The sequence below is a fragment of the Lepidochelys kempii genome, chromosome 2 (genome assembly GCF_965140265.1).
Source record: "Lepidochelys kempii isolate rLepKem1 chromosome 2, rLepKem1.hap2, whole genome shotgun sequence".
In the NCBI taxonomy this organism is placed as follows: Eukaryota; Metazoa; Chordata; order Testudines; family Cheloniidae; genus Lepidochelys; species Lepidochelys kempii.
Window position 1 is genome coordinate 135,216,379 of NC_133257.1, and position 23,150 is coordinate 135,239,528.

Below are 23,150 nucleotides of genomic sequence, written 5' to 3' on the forward strand. Positions count from 1 at the left end.
AAATGTACTGTTGACTCTTCATTTTGAAGGTGCATGGACACACAATTTTTTTCCATTTTCTTTCCCAGGAAGGGTGTGGGGACAGGGGGTATTAGTCTCTGAAGCAGAGCTATCAAGCAAGGCCAAGTCTGTCATATACAATAGGTAGTTCAGGTAGGTGAGATGCCTCTAAAAGACAGCAAAGTACTGGAAGGTAGCAAAATATGTAAAGTCTGTTCATTGATTGGGTGATTGCCTGACTCTCTCTCTCTCTGAGGGAGAGAGAGTATATGGTTTAGCAAGAAACCTGGTTTCAGGTTTAAAGATGAATTTATGACTGATACAACTCTCTCTGTCTCCTGGGGAAGAGGATGGGCACTTTCCAGTCACTCCAGTGTATATGTAGAGCAGAAAAGGAAACTGCAGGCAGTAGTAAATATCAAGTCACAAGGACATTTTTTTGTTAACAGATAAATCTGAATAGATATCATTTACCCATGCCCTGCTCCTATTTTTTTAAAATCCCCAGTAACAGCCCAAAATGTTTCAGCATGCAATTGTTAGTGAACTGTTTTGTGGCAATAGCTGTATAATACTGTAGTCTTTATTTACAAGGTCTAAATCCTGCAGTGGGATGTGGCAGTCTCATGAAAGGAGATGTGAGTGTTGTGGTGGCATAGTTTAAGGTGGAAAAGGTGTATTAGAGACAGTTCATAGGTGTGGCAGTGTCTGGGGATGGGGGAGAAGTGTGCTGGAGGGTGATGGTGTTCAAGAGAGGGAATGTGTAGGTTTGTGCAATGGTGATCGGATTGTGTCCATGAGGTGAAGATGACTGTGTTGGAAGGGGGCGACTGTGTCTCTTTGTGGGACAGTGCTGGGGGCAGGGAGGGGGAGGACTGTTTGTCTGTCTGCTTGGGAAAGACGGATATTGTTGGAAGGGGGGCTGATTATTTCTGAGGGAGAAGTAATGGTGTTGCAATGGATGATTTGGGGGGGGAAATAATTTTTGAAGGGGGCAAGCATGTATGTGTGAGGAGTTTTAAGAGGAACAGGTGATTGTCTAGGGAAGGAAGGTGAGTATGCTGGAAAGGGGGAGCAGCTGTTTGTGTATTAGGTGGGGAAGTGACAGACTGTTGCAAAAGGCAAGTGACAATGTTTTGGGGACAGGTGACTGGGGCCATAGGGGAAGATCACTGTGTGGAAGCGGGCAGGTGACTGTGTGCAGGGAAGGTGATGGTGTTGGAAGCGAATGTTTGAATATGAACATTTTTCCAGTGGGGAGAGGTGACAGTGTCCTTGGTGTGTGGGGTATGTGCGTAGGTGTGTGCAGAGGGGTAGGGCTGCCACCTGTCCAGGTTTTCCCAGGATCACCCCCTGGCTGAGGCAGCTGTCCTGGGCAATCTGAAGGGTGCTCAGTGACCCGCGCCAGCTGTCCAGTTGTGTGGGCTCAGGATCATGCCAGATGGACCTCAGAGGTGGCTGCCCTGGTGTGTGTGTGTGGGGGGGCGGGTTGACTGTGACCCTGCTACGCGATGGTGACAGTGCCTCGGTGGGGGAGGGGGCACAGGGGTGACACCCCCCCCCGGGAGTGAGGGCGGGGGCGGGGGGAGGCGTCTCGGTGTCTGTGCCGCGTGGCGGTTGCAGTGACTGTCTCGCGCTCGCGGCCCCGCCCGGCTCGCGCCGGGTAACGGTCTCTCGCTCTCGCTCGCTGGCTGGCTCCGTTCGGAGGCGGCTGTTTGCGTCTGGAGCCGGACCGGCGCGAGCCGCCCGGACAGCTGGACCCGCGCCCCGCTCCCCCCCCCCCAGTCCCGGACCCGCCGCCCCCGCCCCGGTCACCTTCCCGGCTGCTCTGAGGGCGCAGAGCGGGGTCCCCGCCCCCGGGTCCGGCTCGGGCCAGCGGGTGTCCCGGGCGGGAGGGCCGGGCCGGCGCGGGGGATGAGCTGCGGCGGGGCGAGCAGCATCCCCGGCCCCGGCAAGCCGCAGCGAGACCCCGCAGCCGCCGTCGCAGCCCAGCTGGAGCTGCCTGGCGCGGAGGAGAGCGCGGGGCTGCGGCGGCTGCAGCCCCAGGCGGAGCCGGCGGCCGACGACCCCACCGGGGCGGGGCAGAGCAGCGGCTCCGGCGGGACGCCCCCGGGCCCCTCCGAGGGGAGAAGGGGCGGCTCGGAGAGAGCCCGGGGGGAGGCGGGGGCCGTGGGCGGCGACAAACCCGAGACCCGCTCCGTGTGCGGCAGCGACAGCGGCAGCGACAGCAACCCCGGCGGCGCCGGCCCCATCTGCAAGATCTGCTTCCAGGGCGCCGAGCAGGTGAGAGCCGGCCGGACAGACGGACCCCGCCTCCCCCGCACCCCGGCGGGGCGGGGGGGGGCGCGAGGGACGGACAGAGAGACGGACCCAGCCCCTCCGGCCAGACAGACACCGCAGCTGCGCCGCCTGCCTCTCTCCCTGGCGCGCGCGGGCCGGGGCGGGTTGTTGGAGGCTGCTGGTCCCAGCCCGCCGCGGTCAGCACCCTGGACAGGGCTCTGAGCCGGACCCCGCGCTTCGACTGTCGCCGCCCCTGGCTGGGAAACGAGCCCCGAAGTGGCCGAGTCGAGCAGGTTCAGTTTCGTGAGGCCGCGCTGGGGTGGCTCGTAACTCAGCAACAGCTGGGGGCAAATGCAATCGCGGGGCTGTACAATGTGAAGCTGGCTGTGAAGAGCTTTGCCAGCCTCCGCTGCCAGTCTAGAAAGGCAGGGAATTATTGGTCTATTTGCTTAGGATGCAGCCTCTCTCCTCAGAGACTTCAAGGGGAAACCCACATTCTCCAAGCGTCTTGTCTTCTACATTTTAATTAACCCTTACTAGTTTCCCAATACTTTTATGAAGAAAATCTAGGGAAAGATTTCATGATTGGTCATTATCATAATATCGGAGCCGGACACTTCCACGAGCATTTTACTCTATACCTGTCAGCTTAGTCGGGCAGCTCCCTCTCTGAGCCATTATGACATAAACGGGGGAGTTGGTTTGTTGTACTTTATTTTCTCTATTAAAAAGCAAGAAAATGGAAAAAAGAAAGATATTATTGGCATTGTCCAGTTAGACTTTAATATATGAGTCTACTAGCTTTGTGTTTTATTTTAGAACACAGGTGAGGACAATTGTCAGTATGTGAGGTAGAACTATTACATTTTTGAAGTAGCATCACAGAAATAAGAACGCTTCAGCCAACCACACAGTCATTTATGTATTTGTTATAGGATGCAATTCTGATAGGAAAGACATATTTAGATTATTTTTTTAAAGTGTTCATTTTGTAGAGAATTTTTACGGTGTAATTGCATACAGTACAAATGCTACTGTAAGCATGCAGTTCACTATGATGTCATACATTTCTTTCTTATCCATGATTAAGAATTATTTTTGTACTTCTGTATTTTCTCTACATCTAACCATCCATCTAAAAGTTACTCGAAAAACATAATAAGGTGACCATTGGCATAATAATTACACATGCAGTGAGTTACCTGTTCTTTGTAATGTGGTAGAATATTTAAGGTGGAAATGATATCTTTAAAAGAGCTCTAACTTTTGAGTTTTATTCTAGCCAAAAATATAAAAGTGTAGGATAGTGACTAAAACAAACTCATTGTTCCAGAACAGATAACATGAAATATTGTATCAGAAAACAAAATAAATCCCCCTGACATTTATTTTTGTCTTGTTTCAGGGTGAATTGTTAAATCCTTGCCGATGTGATGGGTCGGTACGGTACACACATCAATTGTGCCTCTTAAAGTGGATCAGTGAAAGAGGGTCATGGACCTGTGAGCTCTGCTGTTACAGATACCATGTTATAGCAATTAAAATGAAAAAACCTTGCCAGGTAACATTTTTACATACTTACAGACCAAAAATGTTACTTAGTGTCTATATTTCAGAAACTTGCAAATGTTAATTTATTGCACACGGGCAGATTTTATAAAATATTGGTTTATTCTCCTCCTTGACACTGTCTCAACAGATCACCTCTGTGAGATTGCATACCCTGTTGTGAGGCACTGGACCCCATTTCAACATGCTTAGTCATTGAGGAAGAGTGCACATCAGAGTAGGATCCAGTCATTTGGTAGGGGGAGGCTCTTCTGGCCTAAGACTAGTTACAGAAAAAGTTCTTGCCTCTACCCTGACAAGAGCTGTTTGGATCCCTTGACTGTACGCAGAGCAGTCAGGTCCTCTAAGGACTCGGGGTGCACCCTTGATCCATCTTCTTCAGCAACATACAGGAAGTGTTAGGGTTAAACTGTTACCAGTAATTTGCATTAGTTCTCTGGATCTGGTAAAGACAAAGTTTGGCTCCACTTATGCCTTACCATTATGGATTCAGAAATGATCAAGCCTCCTTGGATCTAAGCCAATCTTATCCTTTGGGTCCATATTTCAGACAGGCTAAACACTCCTTGAAGTTCCTGTAGAACCAGGAGCCAATGCCCTCCTACCAAAGAGATAGCATATTCTCCAGTGTCTTCTTAGTCATGTGCTGATTGCATCTTTGCAGATTTCAACAATCTGAAATTTGATTGATACCTTTACAAAGGGTTATTTTCAATATTGAGTCCAGTTCAGATGAGATACTTCATTTGGGAGAGGTGTATTTCAGTCATACGTCAATTAGCACTATTCCTCAACCCACCTCCTGAGAAGTGTCACTACTATCTAATCTCTCACAGATGGGATCTGGGTAGATAGTGTTATGAGACAGAAAGATGGCTTATTTACCCACATAACTTTTGTTCTCAAATGTATTGCCTCTACAGAGCCACACGAATCCTCCCTTTCCCCTTCGACTTCAGAGATTTACAGGATGTGCCCAGAATTAGAGAGGAAAAATTAGGAGTTGGGTTTTTTGTAACCCTTAGTTCCAGAATGTTGAAACAGCCAGCCACGAGAACATTTCTCCTAGCATCCATCTGCTTTGTATGGTTTCTTTTGCTGCATGGCATGTAATCTCAAAGTGGGCCTCTATGGAGGCAGTAGATTCAGGGAACAATATTTATGTTGGTAACCTCTTTTTCAGTATATTTTGTCTTGGTGCACACCTAACCATATGCCAGCTAACTACCATCAAGGGGCCCACTCCTGGAAATATGCAACATGTTGACAGTATTAGGCATGAAAGCGTAATTACAAACTGAGAAAATTCATATTTACTTTTAAGATTAGCCAACTGGTTTGCTGTCAGTGGGAGATGTAGATTACAAGTTAACTGGAGAGATGCAAGTTGTGCATTTTTCCCCAGCATCCTGTCCTTTCAGTGAGCCAGATGTAAACAAGCATAACTCTAATAGTAAATGTTAAAGTCAGTGGAATTGCTCCTTATTACAGCAGGGAAGAATTTGTCCCCATTCTGATGCTTGCTTTGTCTCTGCTCCAATGATTCTTTCATTTTTATCCAGTGGAGCGGGGGTGTGGGTGTTGATAAATGCATGAGAATGACTCTGTAGCCTGGTGGTTATAGCATGGATGTGGGAGACCCAGGATCTAGTCCTCCTGCTCCAATGATTTTAAAAATCATCCAGAGTGGAACAGCTTCAATAGGAGATATTAAGGGAGCCCCACATCAGAATATCCCATAGCCCAGAGTCTAGAGAACCTACCTGAGAAGCAGTGGGTATCAGTTTAAATCCCTTCTTCCACTCAGGTAGAGGGGAAACTTGAACTAGGCATCTCCTACATGTCAGGTGAGTACCCTAACCACTAGGATAAACATTATGAGGGAGGGTCTCCTGTCTTGCATTTTCTGTAAGCTTCTCTATAGGGGCCTGATCTGATAGGCAAGCCATGGGCATACTTACTGGATTGGGCCCTGCAGGCAATTAAATGGAGGAATGCCTATCTTCCCCTAGTTTGTATGTTGCTTTGGGGCTATAAAAGAGAATAACAGGCTACTTTTTCTAAAGTGTTTTATATTTTAAACTGTTATATATGATCATAGAATTCTCATTTGTGGATGGAAATGCAAGAAATATTAGTCAGTTAACATTATAATTTGTTAGTTTTCAAGAAAGAGGAGTCCTAGTGGTGAATTAATTTAGAAGCTGATTTAATGTTAAGTTGAGGAAAACATCTTAAATGTTATGCAGAAAGAACCAGCAAGATATTTTAGACATAGCCTGAATGTGAGGACAGAAAGATAGATCTGAGTTGAAGAAGATTCCCAGGTTACATGCCTGAGTGACAGGCAGGATGGTGGTGATATTCAAAAGAGGTTGGTGTGGGTGGTTGGGAGAAGAAAGAGAGAGATTAAGTACTCTGTTTTAGCCATGTTGAGCTTGAGCTGATGATTAGACATCCATGAGGTGATGTCAGAGAGACATGCCAACATTTTAGTTCGGAAGACAATAGGTCTGGAGCAGAAAGGTAGATTGTGAGTGGTCAGCATAGGGATGATAGCTGAATTTATGTCTTCAGATGAAATTACCAGAGATAAGCTATAGAGGGAGAGTAGCAGGAGACCTAGGACAGAGCCCTATGGAACCCCTCACAAAAAAATTGGAGGGCAGAGAATTCTCCAAAGGACAGGCAGAAGAAGAAATTAAATAGGCAGGAGGAGAAAAAGGACAGAGACATGGAAGCCAAAGGTAGGCAAGATTTCAATAAGAATATGGTTGACAGTGTTAAAAGGGGCTGAGAGGATGAGGAGGAGGAGGAGAATAGAGTACTGATTCTGAACTTTGGATAGGAAGAAGTCAGAGACTTTGTAGAGAGCAAGGGAGTGGAGTGCAAGGAGCAGAAGACAGATTGGAAAGGCAAGGGGTGCTGCAGATGGAAACCACACATTTGGTGTTTGTTATTACTACTTCAAACCAGGGGGTGCAGTAGCATCATCCCCAGCACCCTTAGTACCAGAACAACTGGTCTAAAATGAAACTGGAGAAGGGGAACTCTAGATAGTGACTGTAAACAGTATGCTCAGTGATCTTAGAGATGAAAGGGAGAAGGGGCAGTAGTTGAAGAGGCAAGTAGGTCAAGGTTAAGGTGTTTTTAAGATGAGAAAGACGAAAGCATGCTTGTGTTGCCAGAGGAGAGTAAGAAATTAAGGAGAAGAGTAAGGGAGGGGATGAGAGGTCATGAGGGAGATCAGGAAATGGGATGGGGTCACTGGGGCAAGTGGAGCCGGGACATCTTTGTGGCACTTACCACATCATCTCATATGGACAACTAAGTGGCTGGATCACTTTATGATTACCTGTTCTATTAATTTCCTCTGGGGCACCTGGCACTGGCCGCTGTCAGAAGACAGGATACTGGGCTAGATAGACCTTTGGTCTGACCCAGTATGGCTGTTTTAGGTTCAACACAATGGTTGAGGGGAGCCCACTAGCTTGTGTCTGACTAAAAGCACAGCATGTGTTTGTCTAAAGCATATCTTCCAGAAAGGCATCCAATCTTTATTTGAAGACATCAAAAGATGGAGATTCCACCACTTCTCTTGATAGTTTATTCCAGAGGGTAATCACCCTCATTGTTCAAATGTGTGTCTAATTTGGCTTTGTCTGGTTTCAGCTTCCATCCATTGGTTCTTGTTATGCCTTTCCCTATGAAACTATAGAGCTGTTTAGTACCCAGCATTTTCTCCACATGCTACTTATACATTGTGAACAGTCACATCTCAATCATTTTGATGAGCTAAATTGATAGAACTCTTTAAGGGTGTGTCTAAGCTGCAATCAGCAGATATGGTCCAGCACTTTTAGATGCACATTAGTAGATTTGATCTGGTGAGATCAAAGCTAGCTCACAAAACAATAGCAGTGAGGCCACAGCAGCACAAATGGCTGCATGGGCTAGCCCCACCTGCGTAGGACCCTGGGTACATACCCATGCTGCTGTGGCATCACTGGTATTTAATCTAGCTAGCTCAAGTATGTCTACACATTCTGCAGTCACATCTCCCAACTGCAGTGCAAACATACCTAAGTCTCACATTGTAAGGCATTCAGGGTGGTAGCCGTGTTAGTCTGTATCAGCAAAAAGAACGAAGAGTACTTGTGGCACCTTAGAGACTATTTATTTGAGCTTTTAAAGTTTTGCCTAGAGGGGAATCCTCTGTGTTTTTGAATCTTTTGTTACCCTGTGTCAGGATTCCTTTCCCACTCTGAATTCTGGGGTACAGATGTAGGGACTCACATGAAAGACCCCCTAAACTTATTCTTAAAAGCTTAGGTTAAAACTTCCCAAGGCACAGATTCTTTTCTTGCCTTGGGATCGCTGCCACCACCAAGTGATTTAACAAACAATCAGGGAAAGGACCACTTGGAGTCCTATTCCCCCAAAATATTCCCCCAAGCCTACACCCCCCTTTCTGGGGAAGGTTTGAGCATATATCCTCACCAATTGGTTACAAAGGGACTACAGACCCAAACTCCTGGGTCTTAGAACAATGGAAAAATCAGTCAGGTTCTTAAAAAGAAGGATTTTATTTAAAGAGAAAAGGTAAAAGAATCACCTCTGTAAACTTAGGCTGATAGTTAACCTTACAGAGTAGCAGAAAATTCAAAGACCACAGAGAAACCCCCTCTAGCCTTAGTTTCAAAGTTACAACAAAACAGGGATAAACCTCCCTCTAGCAAAGGGAAAATTCACAAGTTGAGAAAACAAAGATAAACTAATATGCCTTGCCTGGCTGTTACTTACAAGTTTGAAATGAGAGACTTGTTCAGAAAGATTTGGAGAACATGGATTGATGTTTGGTCCCTCTTAGTCCCAAGAGCGAACAGCCACAGAAAACAAAAACCCAAAACAAAACCTCTCTCCACCCAGATTTGAAAGTATCTTTTGTCCCCATTGGTTTCTTTGGTCAGGTACCAACCAGGTTACTTGAGCTTCTTAACCCCTTACAGGTAAGGAGGAATTTAGGCTACCCCCTTTGGTTATGACACCCTGTAAAGTTATTTTCCATCCTGATTTTACAGAGGTGATTTTTACCTTTTTAAAAAAAATAAAATCCTTCTTTTAAGAACCTGACTGATTTCTCTATTGTCCTAAGACCCAGGGGTTTGGGTCTGTGATCACTTTGTAACCAATTGGTTAGGATATTATTCTCAAGCCTCCCCAGGAAAGGGGGTGTAAGGGCTTGGAGGGATATTTTGGAAGAATAGGAACTCCAAGTGGTCCTTTCCCTGATTTTTTGTTAGATCACTTGGTGGTGGCAGCGTACCCTCCAAGGGAAAAGAATTTGTGCCTTGGGGAAATTTTAACCTAAGGTGGTAGAAATAAGCTTAGGGTTTTTTTCATGCTTTCTTTTAAAAGCTTATGCTCAAATAAATTTGTTAGTCTCTAAGGTGCCACAAGTACTCCTCGTTCTTTTTATTGTAAGGCATTGTATCTAACCCTTGAATCGTTCTTGGCTGTTTTCTGCAGTTCTGGTGTCTAATTTTTTAAGAGTGCTAAAAAACTGAACTGTACACAGTATTCCAGTACTGGTCTTACCAATGCAGTATACAAAGGTAAAAAACATCTCCCTATTCCTCCTTACATCTAAGGAGCTTATTAGCCCTTTTTGTCACAGAATCACAATGGGAGCTTATATTCAGTTCTTGTCCACTGTGACCCCTAAATCCTTTTCAGAGTCACTGCTTTCCAGTATACAGTCACATATTCTGTGGTTATGGCCTGCATTCCTTGTTCCTAAATGTATAACTTCGCATTTGGCTGAATGGGCCCAGTTTATCAAGCAATTCAGATAGCACTGTAAGTTTTTCCCTTCAGTGGATTGACATGAATCCTGTTAGTGATCTTTCCACAGATTCGTATACAGTAACCTTGCCATAACTGACTTCCTTTAGAAAATCAAGTTCAGTGTCTTCATTGTTTTCCCAGGAATGTGACCTACCTGAGCAGCAATGATCTGGTCATTTAGTCAGTTTCCAATTTAGCTTTCCAAGCCACTTTTAAAAGAAAGTTACCCAGAATAGAACAGTTCTTTCAGTCATCTCCATGCCCTCCTCTCATCCCATACCTGCCATGTTTCAGAGACTGTTCTCAAGGGCAGATCAGTCACACAAAAGTCAATATTACTGCTGCAGCTTGCAACAAAGGAAATTTTCATTGTTTCAATAATATTTCACTTATATTGATGCCTTTTATCCTATGATTTCACAGCAAACCAATAATCCTCCAAACACCTCTGAAGAACAAACATGTATTAATATAGCCATTTAACATACAGGTGAACTGAGGCACAGAAAAGTTAAGTAATTACTCAAAATCAAATGAACTAATAGTTTGGTAAAACTCTGAGGTAAAAGTTCTTCTTTCAAATATACATATTCAGCTACACTGACTTTAAAGTGTTACACACACATATACCGCTACAGCTCTGGGGGCAGAATTTGGTCCTAATTGTTTAATAGGGGACTCTGACCAAAATGGTAAAAAAAAGAGCAGGAATTAGGTACAATATCAACTTGTTACAAATGAAACTTGGGAAGAGGCACTTAGTTTCATGTGCTTTCATGCTTTCAGAATGTTAAGAGTTAGATGGTATCTGTCCCTGTTCAGGTGTGCTAAGTGAGTAGAGGACACAAGGTTTTCCTCTCCTTATGTCCTTCTTCCAAGGGTAGATACAATCAATCATAATCCGTGTGCTCAGGGTGGGGAACCATGGGAGTCTTAATGCCTCCAGCAGCACTAGATTCCAAAAGTGGGCAGGAAGCATCTCTTCCACACAGACCAGCAAAACTGAGCGTACACTACCCTTTTCAGGGAAGCCACAGTCCCTCTGAAATCAGGTGGTAGCATGCCTCACTACCAGTGCCAATATGGCCTGCAATAGAAGAATCACAGTTTACCCCTAAGTTATTAACCTCTTCCCAAAATATAGTCCTTATCACGGATCTGCTTGGAATCCTAAAATATTTGTTATGAAGAATTTAGATCAGATTTTAAAGATGGTATACTATTCTGCTTTGAAGTTCATGTTATGGATCATTTTAATAGCAAAGAGATGAAACAGAAGCCACCTTAAATGAGTATACCCAGCTGACAAAGTAACCCAAATGACTCATCCAGTCTTGAGAATATTGATATCCAATTGGCATGTAAAATCAGTTTTTTTCTGTTTAGACTTTAGTAATATAGTGTAACTATAATGGTTATTTTTCTAGATTTGTCAAACTGTTGTGCAGCAGTTTCAGTTGTTAGTTTCCTCTGTCCATTATGATAATATAATTCATTTTCCAATTCATCTTCTTTATCATACCATAGTTGTGCATAAGGGTTCTATCCAATTCATACAGAAAGTAGTGGAAAGGCTCCCATTGACTTCAATGGGAGCTGGATCATGTCCACATGACTGACATTTATATAATGTTATAGGTGTGCATGACTCTTTACTTGTTACAAGGATTTAGGTCTCTGGGAAAGAGAGCACTTAAGCACATGTTTAGTTCTGTTGATGTGTTTGGCATATATGACTCATCCTCAAAAGTGATGACTTAGTGTTCTACAGTATCCATGTACAAATATAATTTACAAATAGAAAATACTAAAGTAATGAATTAATCTCCATTGTGCTGCAAGCAGCAATAAGTGCAGCAAAAGGGGCATTTAGATATGTGCCAACATTGTCAGTACAAATGCAGATGAATTGATGCTATTGATTCTTTAAGGGTTTGGAGCTACATCTTTGGTGGAGAAGTGAAAGATTTGTGAGGTTTCTGTGTGGAGCTTATATTCAAAATCGCAGTGGACCCTATAGGTACCTACACCCAACATTTTGGTGCCACGGGCATTCACAAAACCTCTGCATAGCACTGCTTAACCCTATAGGTTCTAAATTCCCTAGATACTTAAGTTTCCACTGAAAGTCCCCATGGCACCTAAATTTCTGCTGGTGGACATGTACTCAGCTGCCTCACTGCTGATACTGCCAAGCAGCTTGACACCTAACTCACAGCTAAACACTGACAGGATTCACAAAGAAGGGTCTTCTCCACCTGTGGGGCCTGATCCAATAGATTTGCTGAGGTACTACTTTAAAGCACATCTACCAGCCCAAGCCCTACATAGAACATTGGTGGTGGTGCTGCCATTTCCTCTTATACTCAATAGTCCGCTGATTGTTCCAACTGGGTAAGTGTGCTAAACTGATAAATTTAATGGTAATAAGTCATAGGACCAGATGGTATTCACCCCAGAGTTCCTTCAGAACTGCTCCTCTGACACCTCAGTCTAGGACAGTTCCTCAGATTTATTTCCTAAAGAGAATGACTCAGGTGCGGGAATCTCCCTCACATCCTCCACAATGAAGACTGATGCAAAGAATTATTTAGCTTCTGCACAACAGCCTTGTCTTCCTTGAGTGCTCCTTTAGCACCTCAATTGTCCAGTGGCCGTTTGGCAGGCATCCTGCTTCTGATGTACATAAACTAACAGCAAAAAAGGAGTTTGTCTTTAGCTAGTTGCTCTTCAAATTCTTTGATACACTAAGACACCTGGACTCCTCTAGGGGAAAGCAGCTCACAAAGCCCATGCATAGGAAAATGAAGTGAGAGTACTAGAAACAAGTTTTCACTAGCTGAACCTCCATCAGTTGGAACAACCTTTTGGAGAATGTCTGGCTTATGCAGAGTCTGACCATTTTCAGACCACACTGCAAAAACATCACCTATAATGAAATAGGGAAGAGAGTGGGGGGGGGAACTTTTATACATGTAGGCCATTATTGTCCTCTAATCCATCTGTATTCAGTTGCAGAGGAGAGCAGCAGCCCCAGGGAGATAGTTATAATCCCTGATTCTGAGCTGCCCAGCCCTGGCAGAAACTAGAGCAGCTGGGAGGTACTCTAGCTTTCACTACTGGCATGTGCTGTTCAATCATACTTCCCTCCTCCTAAGTCAGGCACAAGGGGTAAGTCACAGTTGGCACACATTTTAAAGCTTTTCTCTGAGATATCGACTGCCACAAGAGAAGACCTTAACAGCTATCTTTGACAATTTTAAGGCCATGGTGCAAAGTGGCTATAACAGAGTGGAGAATGCCACCCATATATTTAAAGGAGAACCTCCTTTACCAAAATATGGCAGAAGAACAGAAGATTCATGAAGTCAACTTATAACAACTTGCTGCACAGTTCTAATTTGCCTGGAAATCACTTAGATGGCACAGAAAATAGTAACATTGATAAACATTGATAAACATAAAAAATAACAAGGAGTTCTTTTGGCAACTTAGAGACTAACAATTTATTTGGGCATAAGATTTTGTGGGCTAAATCCTCTTCATCAGATGCATGGAGTGGAAAATACAGAGGCAGGTATAAATACACAGCACATGAAAAGATGAGAGTTGCCTTACCAAGTGTGGGGGGGTCAGTGCTAATGCGCCAATTCAGTTAGGGTGGAAACAGGTAGACAGGCTTTGATTTATTTGCCAGATGACCTTGGGTAAATTGCTTAACCACTGCATCTCAGTTGCCTTATCTGTAAAATGGGAATAGTGACACTTGTCAACATTTGCAAAGTGCTTTGAGATCTACAGATGAAAAATGCTAAATGAGTACAAAGTAGCATAGGCGGTGCTGGTATTGATGTATATGTATAAATAAGGCTGCCTAACACTTTCCATTTTAAGGTCCTATTTTCAGTTGATAATTCACTGATGAGCTCTAGCATCTGTATGCTTTGAAAGAAAGACTTGAAGTTTGACAGGGGCTTCATTCTGATTTTAGGGATGCCTCTTGTTATTTCCATGGAAATCTATTCAGGTTTGGTCAAGTTATAAACCTCTGCAAAAAAGACCACAGTTCACATATGCTCCATAGACGTTTGTTAGAGGCTGTCAGCTTTATTTGCTGAAGGGTATACCTTCAATAACCTTATTCCATCCCAACACAGCTCCTACCTACTGACTGGAATGTGCATGTGGCATCCTCCATGGAGCAACTGAGCATGCTCCATCCTGGTGATGCAGAGGCTGAGCATGGCTTTTTCTGCAGCTACTTCTCCAAGCTGCCCAGGGCCCTGTGACACAAAATGACAGCAGCAAGACTGTTTCTCCTGAACTCTTAATTCTTTCCTGCTAGTGCCCAGGCAGATTGAATTGTGGTGCTAAAGAAGGACATCTCCAGAGGATCTGAACTAGTATCTAGAGCATTCAATCCAATAATACTAAGTGAGCATTATCTCTACATTTAAAGAAAACAAAAACAAACAAACCACCAACTAGAACCTAATAATCTAGGTTTGAAATAAGTGAGATTCTATCATTCCAGCAAATAGAACACTTAAATCTTCTGAGTGGGAAGAGAGTCTCTTTATGATTTTATTTTAGCATAGTAGTAGTCACTAACTGGACAAAACCACACTAGTGCCAGGCTAACTGCTTGCAGAAAACATTTCACATTAGCACTGGTTTCAGTTGTGAGGTGACAATTTTCATGTGTCTATATTGTCAATAGAGAACATATTTCATTTTTTCTGATGAATATTATAACATTAATGGCTGTCAGTGATTATACCAAAGTAGCAAAAGTTGAAAATTCTACTTTTAGCTTTGTCATTATCTTTGTGGCCACTTCTATTGTTTCTGAGCCTTAGATAGATGAGTATTAGTTAGCTATCTAGCAATTTGAAATCAGATTCCCTATGATAAAATTAAGTGTGTGAGGGGAGCAGAATTTTGTCATACGATTTTATTCTTCTACAGCTACATACATGCTGAGGTAAATGTGAGGTATTCATTTTCAAATTAAGGACATTAAACGTACTTCATGGTACCAAAATAAAACTCAACCTCTGACATTTGTTGTGGTTCATATCTGATGTCCTTGTAGATACCAGAGATCACAGTAAAGTTCCCTGTAGGCACCACACCGCTTCTGAAGACTTGTAGTGCAGACTTGGCTTATGGGGTAGCAGAAATTTTCAAAGACTGCTTCATGAACCAATGCATTTCAGCAAACAAAAAGGGCTGATTCTCTATTCTGTCTGAGGTATGTTTGGTGCATGAATGTGAGGGAGCAAACATAACTGACACCTTTAGACTTCCCTGACTGTTTTGGTCTGACTTCAGGACTGCTCTAACTTATGCTCAACTGCAGTGGACTTCGAGCCATTCCAGAGCTCAGAATAACCAGCCCCCTTTTGCAGCTCTATGCTGCATTGGCTATTATACCAAAGGTATTCACTAAGGGCTGGTTCTGATACCTTAAGTCTTTTTTACTCCACCAGAACAGTATAAAAAGGCTGTAGCAGAACAGAAATAGCTCCAGAACGTCCAAATTACATCAGTGTTCTAGCCTGAAGGTAAGGAACAAAGGAGGACATAATTTGTCACTACAGGGCTAATAAGGTATACATAAGCAAATCTAGCAGTGCTCTGCATAATAAATCTGTGGGGGACAAAAGATAGGGTGCCCATTATTAACTAGAAGCACCCTACGTTTTCATGTTTAATCAAAATGTACAGGCATCAAAGCCAGAGTCTGCATTGACATAACTGTGCTTGCTTCTAGACAAAGATATAGCCTATAATTTAAAATACAGAAGAAACTTGTGTTTAAAAATACATTTGCTTTCCAAATGTCAGAGGTAATCTATTTGGTCATTAAGTTAGCAACATGTGTATTGTATATTCTCTACATAGGAAATCATTCATATGAAACATTGTGACTGTTGTTATGAATCTGAGAAAGTGGGTTCTCTGAATGTTTATTCATATTTTCCATTAGAAATACAAGAACTTACACATGTATTTCCAAAACATCTGTTGAGCTCACAAAAATGTTGGGTTCTTTTTTGCTTATATAAGAATCTTACATTTATACAAGCAGGTTGCAAATTCTATTTTGCATAATGAATACCATGGTTAACATTTATTTGTTGGAACAGTCTGGAACTGGCAATCAGAGCAGGGAAAAAGCCTTTATGTCTTCCAGTTGGTATCTGTTCAGCTTAGTCATAGTATTTAGAGGTGAACAGCAAATTGGCTTTAAAAAAACTTTCCTCAGCTGTAGCAATACATGCTCAATGCCCACATAGCCAGGCTAAGAGGGAGATTTAACACATTGTTGAAAAATAATTTGCTTCTTCTCCTTAGATCCAGTAACATGTCCAGTTGCCAGCACCTACTCTGACGTGACACATCAACATCCATTATGCTATAAGTTATCACAAAATCTCCCTTGAGCATAGAGCTGCCTGTGGCTTAAAGGGGAGTCAGGTAGGTACTGCTTTTGTAGTACATTGTGTGGTTTTGCAGATTGTAGGTATTCTAAATAATCATTGAAATAAAAGAATCTTTAACATTTTGCAAAACTGCACAATATATTCAACGAAATGCTTGTTTAACTTCCATAACATGGCTCTATGTCTGGCCGGGTTCCACGGTAGCTCTTATTTCTCCAGCATAGGAACAATGGAATTGTCATGCTGGATCAGACAAATAGCTAACAGCTGGTATTTCAGAGGAAGATTCAAGAACCTTGCAGAAGGCACTTAGAAAATGTGGGACCCAGTAATTCCATTTCTAACCCCCCAGTAGATAGACGTTGGTTTATGTCCTGAAACAAAAGAGTTTCTAGCTATGCCAATTTTTCTTTTAAAATCCTTACAATCATCATTTTAGATGTTCTTGTAATCCTTCTAAAACAATGCTTTTCTGAATCCTGCTAAACTCTTGGCCTCAGTGATATTTTGTAGTACTGAATTCCGCAGGCTAGTTGTGTATCACATGAAAAAGTATTTCCTTTTTCAGTTTTAAATGTGTTCCATTCAGTTTCATTGAATGTCTTCTTATACTTGTAGTAGGAGAATGGGCAAATATCAGTGCCTAATCTACCTTCACCATACCCTTATTTTTTATCATAACTTCATTCATTTCCTCTGTTGCAAGTAATCCCAATCTTTTCACTTTCTCCTCATATGAGAGTTTTTCCATGCCTCTTACATAATTGAGATTACCTATCCCTGAACCCCTTTGCAATAGGGTGACCCAAATTGAAACTATTCTACATAATTACATACTATTGATTTAGATAATGACAGTGTAGTGTTTTCAGTATTACGCTTTATTCAATTCTTTATAAGTCTTAACACTTTGCTTTTTTGATCACTGCTGCTGCCACACATTTAATAAAGTGATATTTCAAAATGACTTCGGGCTGCTCGCAATGGTGTCACCTCTTTTAAGTGGTTACAGTTAAGAAAGAACCTAGTTAGGTGTATGAGTAGGTTAAGTTCTTCTTCGAGTGATTGCTCATGTGCATTCCAATAGAAGCTTTTCCCTAGCAGTACCCATCAAGTCAGTTGTGGAGACCCCTAGAGTGGTGCTTTCATGGCGGTGTATATATGTCCCTGATGACCCACCGCCTGCTCAGTTCCTTCTTACCACCCATGACAGCAGTTGGAACAGCTTTGTCTCTTGCTTTTGCAAGTGCCTTACCTAGCGGTTCCCTTGTTTCTGTGTAAACAGTTAGTTGTTAATAGTTGCAGATTAGTTTAGTTTACTTCGGGAGGTTTCCCCCCGTTCTACTCTCCCCAGCGCTGGGGCATGCCTTGGTCGCAGGGGTTTAAAGCGTGCGAGAGGTGTGCAAAACCTATGCCAACAAGTGATCCGCATGCCGCCTGTCTCAAGTGCCTTGGGGAGGGCCATCAGACAGATAAGTGCCTTAGTCAGACCCAGGACTAAGAGGGAGCGGGACTATTGCCTGAAGCTCCTTTTGATGGAGTTGCCCTTTAGCCACAGCCTGAGCAGACACCAGCATCCTTGGTGCGCAGCGCACTGGCCTCAGTGTGGGATGTCCCAGCACTGAGGAAGGACTCTGCCAGGGAGCAGTGGCACCGCTTCCCGGCCCGCAAAGCTAGTGCCTTGCGGCACCATTCACAGTCTCCAGTGCTGCATAAGAAAAAGAAACCAGAGAGGGAACATTCCCCGTCAGGAAGCCGAGGGGGGATTCCAGTGGGGTGCGTCCTCCGGTGGGACACCCTCGGTCTGGTCCCCAAGAACCGTCACCGTTGACTCCAGCCCCAGTTGCAGAGCCATTGAGTCCGGCAAAAACGGAATCTCCTACCCGTGACGATTTGGAGGAAGAGCCTGACCTCCCCTCCACTCTGGACACATATGAGGTGGCTCAAGACCTCATTGATATGACAGTGCAGTACCTGGCCCCGCAGGTGCGGGGCCCAGCCTCACAAACTCAGGCACCGCCAGTAGCACTGGTGACAGCACCGACTGTGGCGTCGTGCCTGGCACCGCGGGTGATTATAACACCAGTCACGGCAACGACGGTGATGGAGGCAGCATTGGCGGCACCGGCACTGCTGTTGAGTCATAATCGGGGGAAGCCTATGATGTTGCGGCGCTGATCTCCGTCTCCCCAGCACTGTTGGGCTCCGCTCCCCCATGGTTGGGTACAGAATACTCATCAGAGTCAGATGCAGAATCGTCTGTATCCCGATGCAGCCACTACTGCTCCCAATCCCAGCACCGATCCCGGCACTGTAGGCCGGCGGAACAAACGGCACCAGTTGTCACTTGGCCACCCCAGTGGCAGGGCCCAGTGCAATGGCCTTTTTGGACCCCCTGGGCCTACCACCAGGCTCAAGGTCAGGGATCGAGGCTGGTATCAGCCCCCCATGCCCCTCCAGCGAGGTCGATGGCACGCTACACCCCTAGGGCCCCTGAGGATCCTTTATGGTAAAGGGCTGTTGAGTGGCCGCAGACAAGCATGCCCCTCCTCCACCGATGTCAGTGGCACCTGAACCTCCGGTACTAGAGTGCTCTGAGGTACCTGACCCGGCCTCCAGAGAACCCAAGGGGCAGGAAGACCCTGTCCCAGGAATCTCTTCCTCCTCTTCGCCGGACAAGGCTGTGGTGAGCACCTCCACCACTCTACCACCAATGGATACCAAAGGCCACCACGACCTGCTTAGGAGAGTAGCAGTTAACCTCAGTCTCCAGACAGAGGAGGTTATGGAGGCCTCAGATCCAATGGTGTGCATCCTCGCCCCTGAGGGTCCTTCAGAGTAGCTTTGCCCCTCATAAGGGCAATTCAGAACATCACGAAGGTGCTCTGGCAAACCCCGGCCTCTATACCACCAATGGCTAAAGGAGTCGAGAGACGCTACTTCGTGCTGCAAAAGGGCTATGAGCACCTGTTTACCCACCCCCAACTGGGGACTCTGGTGGTTGATGTGGGAAACCACAAGGAGTCATGTGATGCCAAGAAGCAGGATCTCTTTGGCTGTAAAGTCTATTTGACTGCGGGGCTCCAGCTTTGGTAGTGAATCAGCAGGCAGTGCTTAGCTGATATGTTTTTAATTCCTGGAGCTCGTTGGCTAAGTTCCAGGAGTTAATCCTGGCTGATTGTCACAGAGAGTTCAGTGCACTCCTTGAGGAAGGTAGAGTTGTGTCTAGGACTGCCCTTCAGGCAGCCCTGGACGCAGTGGACTCTGCGCCTAGAACCATGGCCACTGCCATCGCTATGAGGCGCAGTGCATGGCTTCAGGTTTCAGGGATCCCACCTGAGGTCCAAAACACAATACAGGATCTCCCCTTTGACTGTGAGGGCCTGTTTGCTCAAAATACGGACAAGCGCTTGCATAGCCTGAAGGACTCGCGGGCCACTCTGAAGTCTCTGGGGCTACACACCCCAGCGCTTCAGAGAAAGCCCTTTAGACCTCAGCTCCCATCCCATTTCTACCCAGGGCCCCCTAGGCTGGACCCTCCTAGGAGGAGGGGCAGAAATAACAGGAGGCGCCCGCTGCAATCCTCCTTGGGCCAAGGCCAGGATTCAACCAAACAGCCCCCCAGCCCCAAGCCCAACTTTTGAAGATGCGCACGAGGACGGCGCACCAGTTGCCTTCTTGGATCCTTCCCCCCCCTTTGTGAATCGACTCTTCCGCTTCTACCATGCTTAGTCTCAGATCATGTCAGATCGCTGGGTCCTCAGCACGGTGGGGGCGGGATAGTCTATCCAATTCTGTTCCCTCCCACCCCCCTTCCCCGTCCCTCTTCAGGGACCCCTCTCACAAGCAACTCCTTTTACAAGAGGTACATCGCTCCTAGCTCTAGGGGCAATAGAGAAGGTTCCTCAGGAATTCAGGAGCAAGGGGTTCTACTCCCACTATTTCCTCATCCCCAAGGCCAAGGGTGGGCTTTGGCCTATCCTGGACCTATGAGACCTCAACACATACATAAAAAAGGTGAAGTTTCGCATGGTCTCTCTGGCTGCCATCATTCCCTCCCTGGATCCGGGAGACTGGTATGCCACCCTCGACTTGAAGGACGCCTATTTTCACATTGCTATTATTCCAGCCCACAGACACTTTCTCAGATTCGTGGTCAGTGGCCAGCACTACCAGTTCAGGGTGCTCCCATTTGGCCTTGGGTGTTCACCAAGTGTATGGCAGTAGTGGCGGCCTTCCTCTGCAGGTGCCAGGTGCAGGTGTTCCTGTATTTGAACAACTGGCTCATCAAGGCCGAGTCGCAAGCAGAGGTGGTGGAGTACGTATCCCTGGCCCGGGCTATGTTTCTCAGGTTGGGACTTGTATTGAACAAGCCCAAGTCCACACTGACCCCCCACACAAAGAATAGAGTTCATTGGTGCTCTCTTAGACTCCACGCACACGAGGGGGTTCCTTCCGGAACTGCGTTTCAAAGCGTTCATGGACATTATCCAGACCCTCCTCTGCTTCCCCACAGCTACGGCCAGAAATTGTATGAGACTACTGGGGCACGTGACGGCCTGTACATACGTGGTACAGCATGCCAGGCTGCGCCTTCGGCCCCTCCAGACATGGTTAGCACAAGTGCACAGACTGGGCAGGGACCATTGGACTCAATAGTGACCCTCTCACCACAAATTCTTCACTCTCTCCAACGATGGCTGCAACCACAGCTGGTGTGTGTGGGAGTACCCTTCGCAAAACTCCAACCCATGCTTTCCCTTGTCACAGACGCCTCGGCGCTCGGTTGGGGAGCGCATCTGGACAATGTCAGAACCCAGGGTCTCTGGTCCCATGCAGAGCTATCGTTGCACATCAATGTGAGGGAACTGAGGGCGGTTCGCCTAGCATGCCAAGCGTTTCAGACCCGTCTTCAGGGCATGTGCATATCAGTGCTCACGGACAATACTGCAGCGATGTTCTATATAAATAAACAGCGTGGTGCTCATTCCTCTCCCCTCTGTCGGGAAGCCCTCAAGCTGTGGGGACTTTTGTATCACCCACTCCATATACCTGCAGGCATTGCACCTTCTGGGGGTGCAGAACGAGCTGGCAGACAGCCTCAGTTGCTCGTTCCATGGACATGAGTGGTCCCTCAGACCGGACATCGCTCACTCACTTTTCCAGAGGTGGGGCTCTCCCCACATGGACCTGTTCATGATGCAGAGCAACAGGAAGTGCCAGAGATTCTGCTCTTTCCTGAACCACAGCCCAGGCTCCACTGTGGATGCCTTTCACTCGTCATGGATGGGTCACCTGCTGTACGCATTTCCGCCATTCCCCCTCATACACAGGGTGCTCCTCAAGACTCGTCAGGACAGGGCTTCCTTAATCCTCCTAGTGCCAGCGTGGCCCCACCAGCACTGGTTCAGCACTGTTACTGAACCTCTCAGTGGACAGACTAGTAGCGCTTCCTCTGTCCAACCCTAATCTCACAGGACCATGGCCGTCTACAGCACCCCACCCACCTTATGGCGTGGAAGCTCCATGGCTGAACCCTCTTGAGCTTCAGTGCTCGCACTCGGTTAGGGAGGTCCTGTTGGGGAGTAGGAACCCTCCACTCGAGCCACATACCTGGCTAAGTGGAAGCATTTCTCCATTTGGTCTCGACAAAGGGGAACTGAGCCACAATCAGCCCCAATTCCCCTTATTTTGGACTATCTTTTAGATCTCAAGCACCAAGGGTTAGCAATATCATCCCTAAGGGTACACCTTGCAGCCATTTTGGCCTTCCACCCAGGAACGGCGGGGGGATCAGTGTTTGGTAATCTCATGATGAGCAGGTTTCTTAAGGACCTCCTGATGGCTATATCCTCTGCTAGAAGGGTATCCGAACTCAGAGCACTGACCTCCGAATAACCTTACACAGTATTTTATAAAGACAAGGTGCAGCTATGCCCCCACCCTGCATTCCTGCCTAAGGTTGTCTCCCAGTTTCCTGTGAACCAGGACATATTTTCACCTTTGTTCTTCCCTAAACCCCATGCCACTAACAGGGAGCTCATGTTCCATTCCTTGGATGTTAGGCCATAGCTTTTTACATTGAACATACAAAGCCAATTCGTAAGTCACCGCAGCTCTTTATTGCTATTGCAGAAAGAATGAGGGGGCTCCCGATCTCATCACAGTGCATCTCGTGATGGATCACGTCCTGCAACAGGACTTGCTATGACCTGGCTAAAGTCGCACTCTACCAGAGCGCAAGCGGTGTCCGCAGCTTTCCTGATGCAGGTCCCTATCCAGGATATCTGCAAGGTGGCAACCTGGTCTTCAGTCCACACGTTCACTTCCCACTATGCCATTACCCAGCAGGGGAGGGATGATGCTGGGTTTGGTAGGGCAGTCCTGCACTCAGCAATTAGGGGAACTCCGACCCCTCCCCTGAGGTAACTTCTTAGATGTCACCTATTGGAATGCACCTGAGCAATCACTCGAAGAAGAAAAAACAGTTACTTACCTCTCGTAACTGTTGTTCTTCGAGATGTGTTGCTTATGTCCATTCCAAATCCCGCCTGCCTCCCCGCTGTCGGAGTATTCCAGCAAGAAGGAATTGAGCAAGTGGTGGGTCGGCAGGGACATATATACACTGCCATGAAGGCGCCACTCTAGGGATCTCCACAGCTGACCTGACGGGTACTGCTAGGGAAAAGTTTCCGGCGATTGTGCGTGCGGCGCATGCACGCACCTATTGGCATGGACATGAGCAACACATCTCGAAGAACAACAATTACAAGAGGTAAGTAACTGTTTTTTATTCCCTCCTGGGTGCATTATTTTGCATTTGTCAACATTGGACTTCATCTTCCATTCAACTAGCTTGCTTAGATCCCTCCAAGTTTCCTTAGTCTTCTCTAGTCTTGAGGAACCTAAATAATTGTGTCACCTGAAAATTCTACCACCTTATTGCTCACCGCCAGATAATACATATGTTGAACACAACTTAGCTTTGTATGGAACCTTGTGGGT

The 23,150-nt window shown here is 45.8% G+C and overlaps 1 protein-coding gene across 1 annotated transcript in view; it reads left to right on the forward strand.

Annotated features, from left to right (window-relative positions):
- The first annotated feature begins 1,914 nt into the window (after nt 1-1,914).
- The window catches only part of MARCHF11 (membrane associated ring-CH-type finger 11), a 44,605-nt gene continuing 23,369 nt past the window's right edge, over nt 1,915-23,150 (forward strand). Inside the window, exons 1-2 of the mRNA XM_073329639.1 lie at nt 1,915-2,283; nt 3,686-3,841. Coding sequence (XP_073185740.1) covers nt 1,915-2,283; nt 3,686-3,841 — 525 coding nt within the window. The remainder of the gene's footprint in view (nt 2,284-3,685; nt 3,842-23,150) is intronic.